This window comes from Lutjanus erythropterus, chromosome 22 (genome assembly GCF_056507025.1).
Source record: "Lutjanus erythropterus isolate fLutEry1 chromosome 22, fLutEry1.hap2, whole genome shotgun sequence".
In the NCBI taxonomy this organism is placed as follows: domain Eukaryota; kingdom Metazoa; phylum Chordata; class Actinopteri; order Lutjaniformes; family Lutjanidae; genus Lutjanus; species Lutjanus erythropterus.
In genome coordinates, this window is record NC_139338.1 from 22,759,759 (window position 1) to 22,773,904 (window position 14,146).

At 42.8% G+C, this 14,146-nt stretch overlaps 1 protein-coding gene across 1 annotated transcript in view; it reads left to right on the forward strand.

Moving 5' to 3' along the window:
* Positions 1–13,850, forward strand: part of kdm7aa (lysine (K)-specific demethylase 7Aa) — a 29,173-nt gene extending 15,323 nt beyond the window's left edge. The window contains exons 5-18 of the mRNA XM_084710845.1: positions 2,353–2,494; positions 3,492–3,678; positions 4,076–4,238; positions 6,745–6,832; positions 7,585–7,691; positions 7,977–8,068; positions 8,273–8,359; positions 8,679–8,930; positions 9,057–9,181; positions 9,491–9,639; positions 9,752–9,846; positions 10,910–11,094; positions 11,186–11,550; positions 11,744–13,850. Of these exons, the coding sequence (XP_084566971.1) occupies positions 2,353–2,494; positions 3,492–3,678; positions 4,076–4,238; positions 6,745–6,832; positions 7,585–7,691; positions 7,977–8,068; positions 8,273–8,359; positions 8,679–8,930; positions 9,057–9,181; positions 9,491–9,639; positions 9,752–9,846; positions 10,910–11,094; positions 11,186–11,550; positions 11,744–11,832 (2,126 nt within the window). The 3' untranslated portion in view covers positions 11,833–13,850. The remainder of the gene's footprint in view (positions 1–2,352; positions 2,495–3,491; positions 3,679–4,075; positions 4,239–6,744; positions 6,833–7,584; positions 7,692–7,976; positions 8,069–8,272; positions 8,360–8,678; positions 8,931–9,056; positions 9,182–9,490; positions 9,640–9,751; positions 9,847–10,909; positions 11,095–11,185; positions 11,551–11,743) is intronic.
* Positions 13,851–14,146: the final 296 nt, after the last annotated feature.

The following is a 14,146-nucleotide window of genomic DNA, read 5'->3' on the forward strand; positions in this document are numbered from 1 at the left end:
TTCTAAACAAACTAACAGATCGATGCAGTGGTAGCCCACCAGCTCCTGTGTTCTGAGAGATAAAATTAGAGTTTGCTCATGGAGTTTGGTTGGTTTCAAGAGAGCAATGTTTGACTTATAACGGTGGTTTCCTGTCAGAAATAGCAGCATGACTGCAAAGAAAAGTGGTGAAAATTCTCCAAATATTGCACGCACTTAAACTGATGTTGATTAGGTGATTTTTTAGGAGGCTAAAATACCTTTTCCTGCCGATCCTGTCTACATCAGTACATTTCTTAGCTTCCATACTGGTGCTCCTGCGACTTCTCCAAACTGGTTGCACTGACTGCCTATAAGCACCACATATAACGCCATGTCAAATAATCCAAACTGACCCTTTAAACTGATTTAAGTCAGTGCAATAAGAGGAGAGATTCTGGTTCAAGCACGTTGACTAAGACATATTTGCAGCAATTACCTTAATTAATGACCTCTAACTTTACTGGGTGTTGTAATTTATTATCATGGTTACAGCGGGACTTCAGGTAGCTCAAGTGCCTCTCGAGCTGGCTCAGTGCTGTGAATTTTTGGATGTTATATAAAGGTTTCTCTCTTGCTGTTGGCTGTTTGAGCTTGTGTGGTTTCCAGGCAGCTTTGTCTCTCTCTCTCTCTCTCTCTCTCTCTCTCTGTGTGTGACCGACTGCCTTCAGTCCAGCTGTTCTCTGTCATCAGACGCTGGCCAGCTGGGCCTTCAGAGGTGTTTGTGAGTGCAAGTGCATGTTTGTGTGTGTGAGGGGAAGAGAGGGAGAACACGCAAAGGGGTAATAAAAAAGGTGAGTGGGAGGGGTGTGGGGAAAATACAACAACCAGCTGTCTTGCTACACACACACACACACACACATACACTCCACCCCAGCCCTACTTCCGGCCCCATGTGTCACCCGAGTGTGATTTGCAGCGTCCCAACTGTTTGCTGCGTATTCTCTGCTGCTTTTTCTTTTTAAGCATCTGTTTTCTGTCTCAGACGTGTAAATGCACCACAGCAGGCCTGTGTACGCTCTCTTTCTCACATCTATACACGTAGTTGCCTCGGTGTTTGAGGTCTCCCACGCACTCATGGGCGTTAAATGCAGCAGCCCTCTCTCACCTCCACCCACTCCACCCCCCCCCTCCTCAGGGACTGGTGGTCTGGACAGATTGACAGATTGTCTCGCTTGCCCCCGCTGTACAACCCCTCCCCACGCTGCCATATTGGTGCCAGTTTCCCTCAGGGCTTGATCTCTAAAAGCACATGGAGATGCCAGCAGGCCACTGACCCCACTGAACCCCTGCGCCCACTCAGCAGCCAATTAAAAAGTTAAGAAGATATTTCTCGTTCAAGACTCACTGACTGCACACTTAAAAAAGAAGGGTTCCAGAGGGGTTCTTCCTGAAGGGCTGAGGTTCTACCCTTTTTCATTTTTGAGGAAATGGTTTGTCATCCAAACAACCCTTTTTAGAGGAAAGAGTTCTTCAAGGATTGTTGAAACCCTTGAAGAAGTCGTTCTTCAAGGGTTTGTCAGGTGTTATTCGTACCACAATAAAAAAAGAGTTCTTGCTAGAACCCTTTTAGTGTGTTCTCGATAAACCCTTGGAATATAATAAGGCTCTCAGTAAAACTCGAGTGTGTCTCGGATAAAACTTGTGGAATATAACAAGGTTCTCAGTAAAACACTTGGAATATAAAAACATTTCCGGTAGAACCCCCTTCATGGGTTCTAGGTTAAAACCCTTTTTTTCTATAAGCCCCTTAGTAGGTTCTAGATAAAATCGTTGGAATAAAAAAGGCTCTCGGTAGAGCCCCCTTTGTGTGTTCTTGATAAATACTTGTAATATAGGCACGTTCTCATTAGAAGCTTGGTGGGTTCTTGATAAAAGCGCTGAAATATAAAAAGGGTCTTGGTAGAAACCCCAAGGTGTTCTCAGTAGAACCCCTGTATGTGTTCTAGATAAAATCCTTGGAATGTAAAATGGTTTTTGGTACAATTCCCTGGGTGGGTTCTTGTTGGCACCCTTCGAAGATGGAAAGACTCTGGATAGAACCACCAGAGAGGGTTCTGGGTGGAACTCTGGAGAACCTCTCATATGGGGTTGTAGGTGGAACATTTCAGATAGTTCTGTGTATAACCCTTTATGTTGAGTTCTTGGTAGAACTCTGAAGGGATTCCAGGTGGAACCTTTATAAAAGATTTTAACAGGAACCAAAAAGGGGTTCTCCTATGAGGATAAGATGAAGAATCCTTTATGGTTCTAGTTGGCCCCTTCATGTCTATGAGTGTGCAGAAGTTCTCCATCTGATGTTACATAATCTAAAGGGTTCTCTTCTCTCTCCAGGTGGTGATAAAGTCATCGATGTGATAGATGTGGCGCGGCAGGCGGACAGCAAGATGAAGCTCAGCGAGTTCATCAAGTATTTCACGAAGCCGCATCGACCCAAAGTTCTCAACCTCATCAGCCTGGAGTTCTCTGACACCAAGTAAGCTCTGCTCCCGTCTGTTCTCTCTGCTGGCTCAAAGAAGAGCTTCAGCAAGCACAGATCTCTAATTAACATTTGCAGCACAAGTCAGTGGTGTCACTCAAAACGCTTACATAAACCATCATTGGCTGTGTGACAGATATGGCTGTAACACTGTAAGTTAAGTCGGCAGTTTTAATGAAGCTTTTAATTGTATCAAGTGGAGCTTGAGTGCTTTTATTTTGTTAAAGTTTCATATCAGTTCCTCTGTGTATTATCAGGAGTTGTAGTAATTGTTGACCATTACAAACTTAGTAGTAAGTACAAACTTAATTGCATTGTTATGCTACTTTTCAGTGAGACATAATTTCCTGTCCCTGAATTTTCAATTATCTGCCGACTGCAAGCTTGGAAACTATCGGCTATGTTCTGATGATGATTTAGGTTCTGCTGGAGACAGCCGGCGCTTTGGGGCTTCTGGTGTAGCCCAGGCCAGGACTTCCTCCTCCGTGCCTCGATCAGCATGTACAGTTCGATTAGCGCCAAACCTTTTAATGTCAAGGACCCCGCAATAGATTTACATAAGGCAACGGACCCCCAGTCTTCTTGCTCAAACATGCTTGGACAGATTGAATTTAAGATCTTCTTTCTTTCGTTTGGTTTTGAAATATTAAGACAAGATATTCCTTTCTGAATATCCTTTCTTTCTTTCTAGCAAACTGGAAATAAGCATCAATATAAAACAGTAAATAAGTAAACATGCAATATAAAAGTAGGAAAAATATGCATGAGGAAATATAAAAGATTGTAACAGTATAAAAATTAAGACAAAATATTTATTCAAATGAGATTTAAGCCAAGTGAACATTGATATTGCACAGTCACTATACAGTGATAGTGCAGTAAGTTCAGATCAGTTTTGGTGTGTGTCTGTCCACTGTGAACAGTGCTGGTTGCAGACAGTAAGACAACCCTGTTCTAACCTTCTTTCTTTGCGTCCCTCCCACCACCTTTAAAGGATGTCAGAGTTGGTGGAGGTTCCTGACGTGGCTCAGAAGATGTCCTGGGTGGAGAACTACTGGCCGGACGACTCCTTCTTCCCCAAGCCCTTTGTCCAGAAGTACTGCCTTATGGGAGTCAAGGACAGCTACACAGATTTCCACATAGACTTCGGGGGCACCTCGGTCTGGTACCATGTTCTCTGGGTGAGTGTGTGCAGGAAGAAGAGCTGAGCATTGACGATGACGCACTCCAGGTTAATTTAGCTCCTTGTTTGTTGTTTTATCTACGACCGTGCTGACCTTTCATCTGTCAGACTCTGTGGTTTTTACAGTGTTTGTATATACTGAGGTATTTAGGGCAGGCAGTCACGGCTGATTGGCTACCACTTGCTGAAAGGTCACCCTGCTTCTCACATCTCATCTGCTCATCAGGCAGCTTCGGGGGCAGCGCCGCTGTGCTCGTTCCGATGATCTCACCCTCGCCCTTCCACAAACCGAAGCTGACCTTAATTTCAAGGTGTTTGTGGGTGTTTGAAAACAGCAGCATCACCACAGCTGCTCAAACCTCTCTTCCTTCTTTTCTTCTTGTTCTGCTCTGCAGGGTGAGAAGATCTTCTACTTGATTAAGCCAACTCCCGCCAACCTTGCACTATACGAGGCATGGAGCTCCTCGCCCAATCAGAGTGAAGTGTTCTTTGGGGACAAAGTGGACAAGTGTTACAAGTGTATCGTGCCCCAAGGAACCACCCTGCTCATCCCTACAGGTGTGTGCTTCTGTTTATGCTTGTGTGAAGTTCATCAGAGGTCCTCTCATGCTTTCATGCCCGTAGTTTCATTCATTTATTCCAGACCAAGGAAATTATTCTGCACCGTTGCACCAGCTGTGTGTAAGTTCAAAGCCTAGTTATAACATAAATTATTATCAAACGTTAAAAGAAAAGAAAATAGAATCTACAAGTATGAAACAACAGTAACAAATTTACAGTAAACATTTCTGCAGAAATAAATAATTCATGTCCAAAAAGGAGTAGGAGGAAATGAATGCTTAGCAAGTCTTACTCCCTATTTATGTTGCATCAAAACTAAACTATCTGAAATGCTTGAGCATTCCTGCTTTTTGCCTCAACTTTAACCCAGCGCAACTGAATCAAATCAACAAATGTAAACATTCATAACAGAGCAAGAGCAAATGAGCTGCATAAAATAAACAAAACCAGTGGACGCCTAACTTATTGCTACCGTTAGGGTTGGTGAAATGTTAAAATTTTCCAACCAACCATCGTCGGCCCATCCTCCCGTCCTCGCAAGTCTCAGCTGGGCAGATTCACTGTTATATACGCTGTGTTCACTACATCCATTAAACAAAATAAACTCTCAAAGTGCCAAGAAATTAAACATCGTCACACTTAGTTTCCCTTTTAAACAGAGAAGTACAGCTGTGCATCCTCTGAATTTTAGATCCTCACTTTCACCAAACCAAGACGAGCTTAACAGGCTCGTTAACTCCTCGTAAAACACACTTCATTCAAACTTGACATAAAAACATGGAAAACTCACCAAAACCGTCTTTGTTAGTCTGTCCATTCTTCCAACAATCACCAGCTCTGGTTTGATTGAATTAAATCCTTAATTCACACTGTGTGAAAAGAGTGGAAAGAGTCTGACTCTGCAGGCTGGCTCCTCTCACTCCTCACCCAGCTCGGTGCACTCGTGGTCCGGGTCAGTGGGTGTGTACTGCACCACTGAGAGCACGGCGTGGAGTAGCAGCTGTCACTCTGGAGACTATTACATTAGCAAAATAACATGACAAATATCACCCCAAAAATCGTCCAAAAGAAACACAACCGGCAATGGATTCAGCTCATCGTCGATGAGTGATATTTGTCCAATCGCTCAACCCCTATAGCTATGATGCCAAATTGCTCATGCCAGCCGGAAGCTAATGCATATGGCAACCATGATGATGGAACTATTTTTAATTGTAAGTTTGGCCACTTGCTTTAGTTGTGAATTTAAATCTAAATTCTAAAACAAAAAGTACTGAGATTATACCCCAAATACTCTCCGTGCAGTGAATCAAACCACCACCACTCTACTGAAGTATCTTCACTTTTTGGAACCAGCTGCTCCACTGTAATATTGCCATTATCATAATATGAGCTTTTAACTGTTGTGAACAAGACGGTACGACACACAGCTGTCTGTTTTACTAATGTTATATCATTTCAGCTGTTGTCTGACTGACTCTTCTGCACCAACCCGCCTGACCTGTTGAGTGGATTTGTTTGTCTTTTCACATGCATTCAAAAGTTAAAATAATCACGCTTCCCATGGCTCCTGCCAGGAAAATACAGGCCTCCTGAAGGTCCTCTGTCATTGCCAAAGGAAAATAACAGAGAGAGAATTTCTTCCTGAGCAACAACCCAAACAGTTCTTAATGATCGTGATTACAATGGAAAAATGAAGAAAAACAGCGCTATTATGTAATATGATGAACACAGCTCTCCCCTGCACACGACTTTACAATCTCACATTACTTTAACCAGCAGTTCTGTTGTTGCTGTTGATTAGAAGTTGTGTTCAGAGGGTAAAAAGATGTTTGTGTTTCATGTCACTAACTGAAGATGACATGCTTTCTGTCACTGAAGTGAAGCTGACGCCTCCAGTCATGCAATTACCCATCCGTCAGCATCTCAATAGGCTTTTTAAGCCGATCGAGTTCCTTCGCTCTCTGCAGACAAAGCTCAGTTCAGCCCGTCAAACTGCTGGACGTCTTCAATCAGTCCTCAAACAGCGCTTTCTCAGCAGGCTGAGGCAGTGTTGTAAAAGAGAGCTTTTGGCAGCGAGGGTGTGGAGAGGTGGGAATTAAGTGGGGGTCAGAGAGCACAGTAGGTCAGTCAAGCAGTGCATTATCAGGCCTGTCTATCAGACTTACACCGACCCCCCCCCCCCCCCCCCTTCCACACTCTGCTTTTTCTCACTTTATGTTGTCTAAAGAGTGCTGCTTATCTGAGGGGGGACGCGTCGTTTTAATAGACAACCTTATCTTTTTAAAGTCTGACTGTGGGAGGACGAGAAGTTTGTTTTTGTGCACACACGCAGGCCTTTTTGTGCTTTAAAAATATTTATTCATGCAGCTCACTCCAACTGACTTATTTGAAGTGCCTTGTATTAAGGTGTCAATTTATGTCTTACCTTTAAGTGTGTTATTGTTGCAAGTCAACCTGTGGATAAGTTGGGTAAACCTCTGTGCTCTGGCGCCCCCTGCAGGCTGGATCCATGCTGTTCTCACCTCTCAGGATTGCATGGCGTTTGGAGGGAACTTCCTTCACAACCTCAATATTGGCATGCAGCTCAGGTAAACAGCTCACATAGTACAAGAAAGACATTATTTATATTTTTAAAATTTAATTTAGAAGCCAGTTTGCTCTCATCAGTTTTTGTGCAAAGTCTTGAAAGTTTAACGTTCACCGTTATGTGTTGGGTTAGTTTCAGAATACTAACTCCTCTGGTGTTTCATCTACACGATCACTGCTGGAGCAAAAGATTATTTTCATTATTGATTAATCTGTTGATTACTTTCTTGAGTAATCAAGTTGTTAACGGTTTGGCTCATAACTTGTTAGAAAATGGTGAAAAATGCTGATAACTGTCTCACAAAGTCCAAAATAACGTCCTCAGATGTCTTGTTTTGTCCACAATCCAAAGATATTCCTTTTTTTTTCTCAACAAAATGACTCAAAATGTTTGAGATGAAACGATTTTGTCATCACATTTGTGATTTATAGCTAGAGAAGTCCTCTGTTGATCTGTTTCTCTGGAAATCAGCAAGATTTAAATAATGAAAAACAAAAAACAAAGTTAGAAACTGCTAGTAAAAGGTAAGAATATACATTAATTCCTGTGGGTATGAAGGAATGGAAAGTTGCATTTATGGAATCGGGTTTATATGTGATGACAAAGGCTTCCAGAGTCAGAATTTTTTATTTAAGTACCTTGAAAGTGCTTGAAATCTGCTCGAATTTTACTCCTGAAAAGGTTTACGAAACCCTCTGTCATGTTTGTTGCTTCATCGCTAAACTCTTTCGTCGTTCACCTGTTGGTCTGCAGGTGTTATGAAATGGAGCGTCGTCTGAAAACCCCAGACCTCTTTAAGTTTCCGTACTTTGAGGCCATCTGCTGGTATGTGGCCAAGAACCTCTTGGAAATGCTAAAAGGTGAGTGTGGCGGCGCTCGGCATCAGTGATGATGGCAGAGAGTCTCCAAACAAGAGCAATAATTTTATTGTTCTGGCATCTCTTTGAGTGATTATCTGCATAATTTTGTTGTCCTGTGGAAACACTGTTCCTTTCAGAAGGTTTGTCCTGTTCCGTACAGTCTGTAAATTATTTATCAGCTTGTGACGTTATAGTGCAAAATGATTTACATGTCCTTTAGATAATTTTTAATAGTTTTGACTTTTATAGTTTTAATTCTGATATTTTTTCCTTTTTCCCTCTCAGAGCTTCGAGAGGACAACTGTCCACCGCCAACCTACCTAGTGGAGGGAGTCAAGGCTTTAATCAGTGCACTGAGGACCTGGTTGAAACGAGAGGTGAGAGTCGGCCACAGTGTTCTCACGGTCATCCCTCTGTGTTCCTGCTCCTGACTGAATATCTGCAGTCCAGATGGTTATTGTTACACGGCCGGAGACGTCACCGCTGTTTGTTCTTATCTGCTGGATGTGTGTCAGTGGCCAACAACAGGCTTCTTTCTGTTCACTCCTCCTGTCTGAATGTAGTCTGCTGTGGCTTTGCAGGTGACTGAGCCCACCAGTGAGGTACCAGACCATATCAGGCCCAACCATCTCATTAAAGAGCTGACTAAGGAAATCCGCTACCTGGAGGTAAGAAAGGACGAGGAGGAGAAGATATAGGAGGCGGTTAGACCTCTAAGCTGTGATAATAAAGCTGCTACGAGGAACCCTCATATTCTGTTGATTTTTGGAGGTCAAAAGTGGTTGTGTTTCCACCATAATAAGCAAAATATATTATAATCATGTAAATAAAAATCTGCCTCTGACCTGGTGGCAGGCATTAAGAATAACTGTCAACTACTGTCAGAAACAAATGATTAAAAAATGAGTTAAGTAGCAGTTTCTTGCAGGTAATTCATGAACTTGTGAACCTGTCAATGATTCCATTATGTGCTTTTTGCATCAAAAGGAGGAGCCAGTCAGTGGTAGCAAGCCAGTGAAATCTCAGGGAAGTGGGTGCGGAGCGCCGTCTGGATTGAACGGCTGCCCGGCCACTCGCTCCACGCTGGAGAGGCTATGTCAGGCCCGACGGGCGAGAAGGGCCGCCAGGCGGCTGAGGGAGCAGCAGCGACAAGCCCCCAAAGTGCCCTCCAACCTGGACATCTTGGAGCGACACACCAGGGAGGTGCTGAGGAGGCTGGAGGTGGGACCGCTGGAGGAGGTGAGCATCAGGGAGCAAAAATCTGCTTTTTATTAACTGCAAAAAGTACAACTTTGTGTTATGTTTACATTTAGACTAAAATATTTAACAGATTCTGTTTGTTGACTGACGGTCTGTACCACTCAGGACGCGGCGTTTTGTGCCAAGGTTCACGCGAAGCTCAACAAAGTGTCGACTGCATCGGCTGCTGCTGCAGAGTCTTTAGACGACAACCACCTACGGCTAATGCTGGTCAACGGCAGGATTATCAGGTGAGAGCTCACTAACACAGCAGTGTTTGTGCTTCTTATTAACTAATTAAGTCTCAGCGGTCATTCGCACCAAGTCAGTCCACCTAAATTTGGGAAAACTTGTTTAATCTATGTGCATAACGGCGCATTAAAATGTTCATAAACGGCTCAATAATTTAGAAAAACCTGAAGAGGACAACAAGTTGTGTGGGCTCACTTCACTAAATTTATTGAAAATTTCTCTCACTCAGGAAACAGTTTAACTTGTTGCATCTGTAAAATTGTAATAATGCCCTGCCGCCACTCAAACGCGTCTCTTTGTGTGCGCAGAGATATGAGGCGGCCAGGCAGCAGCCCGGTGAAGACGGAGGGTGAACGGTCACCTGTTGGCCCACCAAAGAGTTGTGTGGATGTGAAGTCGGAGAGGACGCACGACAGTCAAGAGCAGCACAGCACAGTCGAGAAACCCGCGCTCCTCAGTAAGTCACCGTCATCATCGAACCCGTACTCGAGCAAATAAGTGGAAAAGAAGTGTGTTATGTGTCGACATTTTCAGCTCACGGTGTGTTTTTTTTCATGTGCGTTCCTCAGGGGGTCTGGAGAGGATGAAGACTGAACTCAGGGAAGAAGTCTCAGGACACTCCAGTGTGTCAGACGTGGAGTCAGACAGTGACTCTCCCACAGAGGTAAAATCAAAGGCTCTTATATCACACTATGTTAAAGAAAGGGGAAAAAATATACTTATATATATATATATATATATATATATATATATATAGACTATTATTTTTGTTGTTTTGTTTACATTTTTTCCCCACATGTGTACTTTACAGGCCTAGACATTTTTTATTCTTTACCATCCTTTACCTGCAGTTCTCTTGTCTTTGTATTTAGCCATTATGTCTGTTATTGTGTATGTACTTTTAAAGTAATGAGAAACCAGAGTTGGATTCCTTGTATGTGTTACTTGGCCAGTAAATCTGATTCTGAGAGCCTGAGTCAGTACTGAGACAACCAACAGCATCGACTGTCCACACTTTGATTTCTACACTGAAGTACATTGGCTGTTAATATATAACCACCATGTGTTTGAGCCACGAGTGCACTTTAGTAAACATGGCTGTAAATGTTTACATACTTCAAATTTATTTGAATGACATCAATTTCGTACTTAAAAAGTAATTGAAATAGTTCATAAAAATGCACAGAAATTTTGAAAAGAGGAAATGGAAAAAGCTTACAGGACATGATTAGGTTACAACGACTACATATACATGCACGCTTATTTTCCAGGATTATTCTGAATATGGGAATATTACAAATTTAATATGGGTCATGTAACCAGCATATTACCTGTGGACATTGCAAAGTAGGACTTGTGCTAAATGTAGTATTTTTCAATTAGGACATGTGGGATGATATTTTTTGAATGTAAAAATAGTCATTGTTAGGTACGTGCAACACAGAAGCACAATACACAGAATTTATTAGATGATATTGGGGTGCATTTAAACATACATAACAGACGCATAAAATACATACATCACAATTAGAGAAACATCAGCAGGTAAGTAAAACATTTAATGTATCATATATTCTGTTATCATATATTCACATGCATCATATAAAGTCCCAGAATTACAGGAACAACAGGCTAAACTACAGTGTGCTGTGTAACACAGATATTCTACATCTGTTGACTTGTTACGCTGTGGTTACTGATCCGTCCTTTCTTATTTTAAAATGTAGCATAAAGTGTCAACGTCGTCGTCGTCCTCTTCTGACGAGGATTCAGAGAGTTCCCAGGAGGAGGAGGAGGAGGAGGAGGAGGAGGAGGAGGAGCGGTGCTCGTCTCAGCAGAAAGGCTCAGGGCACACCATAGAGCTGGACCAGTCTGGCCAGAAACTCAGGCACAAACACAAACCACTCAAACGGTGAGAAGTGCGATCTCATCAGCAGCCTTTAAAGCTCAAACGTGTGTTATTTGTGTGCACTGAGTAATCGAGTCCTGTCTGGTTCCTGCAGAGAACGTCCTACCTCACCCAGCACAGAAGAGGCCATTCAGGGGATGCTGTCTATGGCCGGCCTGCTGTGCTCCTCCAAGCCGGAGAAGGTAGCCTCGTCCCAGGAGCCCTGGTGGTCCAGCCCGAGCCAGAGGGAGGTGGCGCAGCACCAGCACCGCCTGCAGGGGGACAAGAGCCCGATGGACAGCCAGGGCAACAGCAGCGAGGCCTGGGACAATCAGGGGCTGCCCAGCCCTCTCAACAGGGGCCACGGCAGCAGCCCAGAGACGGACTACCAGTACTGTGACCCCTCGATGTCTCCGCCGCTGCACCCCTCCAAGAGGCACGCCCCCAACCCCCCACCTATCAGCAATCAGGCCACGAAAGGTTCAGACATCAGATTATTGTTTTTACTGCTTTTCTCTCCACAACATGCAGAGTTTTCTATAAGCAGAAAACACATTTTTAACGTCACTGTTTCTTTTGATATGTCAGCTGGTGCTGACAGGCATTTTTCACCCTTTCCAAACCTTCAGTCTTCATGTAATTCTAAAGGTTTTTGTTTTTCATTTTTTCACAGGCAAGAGGCCCAAAAAAGGAATGGCCACCGCCAAGCAGAGACTGGGGAAGATCCTGAAACTCAACAGACACAGTCGCGTCTTTGTGTAACACTCCGAATTCTTCAAACAGGCAAAACGACAACGTGAGGATGTATTCTTGGAAAAAGGAAAAAAAAAAGAAGAAGAAGAAGAAACAGTTGTGTATTTGTTACCCGGACACTTTTGTGCTGTAGAAATGGGAGAGGAAGAAAAAAAAAATGAACACACTGCCTGAAGACGACCGTAACTGAACGAACCTTGACACGTTTTGAAAAAAAAACAAAAAAACAAAAAACAAAAACACGCTCACTGTGCATGCTTAGGAGACAGGGTATCGGATTTGAAATAAGCAAGTGCACGACTTTCACTACAAGCACACTCAGAACAAAAAAACAGAGAAAAAGGAGCCACGAGAAGCGGAGACAAACGACGAGCATGTTACGAAACTGCAGGGAAAAGGTGGACTCAAGCTCCTGCGGGCATTTTTAACGGGACAGAGGAGATGTAGGAGGTCTACCAAACATTAAAACAATAAGAAACGCTCGCTTTTCTGCCGGGGAGCAGCAAAGATATCAACTGCTTCTGATGCCAAGATCATCTGCATCACATTTTACTAACCTCTCCTCCCTCCCTCCACACAACCTTTTATGCTTCATGGTGAAAAACTGAACTGAGGACGGATAGAGGAGGAGAAACGGAGCTCTCCAGCAGGGTCTTTTTTTTTGTTTGTTTGTTTCCTCTGACCCTGAGGAGGGAAACGAGGTGCTAAAAAGGAGGAGAACAGAAATTTCAAAATGGTGCTTATTGTTTGTACTTTTTCTCCACTCATGCTTGTCCCCTTCCAGCCCGACCCCCCCCCCCCCTTTTATCTCAATCACACCAGCAATAATGACTTTGAGGAGAGGACAGAGCGGGAGGCAGCACTTTGGTGCACTCTTCTGTTTGGGGAAAACAAAAAAAAAAAATCAAAATCGCTGCATTACAGACTTGCACAATTTAGTGCGAAAAATATACTCTCAAATCTGCACTATGTTGTTTGATGATCGGAGGGGAGTCGGTGTGTTTCTGTTGCTCAAAGTGCTGCCTCTCTGGATGTGTTTAAAATAGGAATTAACGAGTCATTCGCTCAGATGACTCCAGCTTAATTTATTTCTCGTTTTATCTGTGATGTTGATTTTTTTTAATGTGTTATTTTTATGGATTCTGAATGATGTATTTATTAATTGAAAGAGATAATGATTTTATTATATTTGGACCCTAAAACCTCAGCTATTCTGGGGTGTTTTTTCCTTTATAGGGTGTTTTTCTCTTTTTTTTTTTTTGTTTTAAATCTTTAAAGGGACAGTTTAGATTATTTGAAGTGCGGTTGTATGAGGTACTTATTGTTAGCCAGTGTATTGCCTACAGCAGATGGCCGTCGGCACACCTGTAGTTTGAAAAGGCAGCAGGAGTACTGATGGAAGTACAGCTAACACCTGCTCTATTTGAAAAGTAGCCTTAAAATTGCTGATTTTGTGAATGGAGTTTGGTTAAGCCCGAGATACTTGAGGATACCATTGCTACGATTGTCTAGCTAACGTTAGCCTAGCTCAGTGTTTCCTTTGATAGCATGTATCCCTGGTAATTAGTGTCATAAAGAATGCAGGTTACTGAAAGAATTGGAATTGAGAACCAAAATCAATAAGCAGAATTATTAAAATCCAAATCTTACCCTGTGTATAGTGTAAACTGATGTCTTTCTTTTTTTAGACGACTATAATACGTTTTGTTGCTGACCCAGTCCACAGCTCATTGCTTAGCTTCCTACACGGTGCTCCTGCTGCTCCTCCACACTGGGGGCTTGTCGACCTCCATGTACTGTCGCTCATACACAGTTTATTGATCAGAACCTCATACAACCCCGCTTCAAATAATCCAAACTCTTCCTTTAACACATACTTTTTGTAAATGTGGATGTTCTAGAGTTCATGTGATCATCTGTTCAGTAGCAATTTACCTACAAATCTTTTATGATCTTCTACGACTCTTTTTTTCCCCCCTCCTCCTCCCTTCATTGAACCCAGGTAAATAGATCCTGTGTTGATTCTTCTTGTCTGTTCTGGTTTCCTCTTCTCCCTGTTAGCCAGAGGTGTTGGGCTCTGTGCGAATAGAACCTAGGTTAGGTTGAGAAAAACATCAACTTCCATATCTACACCTGAGCTTTTTCAACTAGTGCCACTTCTCATTTAGCAAAAAAAAAAAAAAAGTATTCTGAGCCACTGTGGTCGATCCAAAGTAGTCGATGCATTCAGAAGAAGTGAACGTTTGAGGAACTTCAAATGGGATGAGTGAGGTTTTTTCCTTTTTTTTTTTTTTTTTATTTAGAAAATAATACCAGTGCTGAT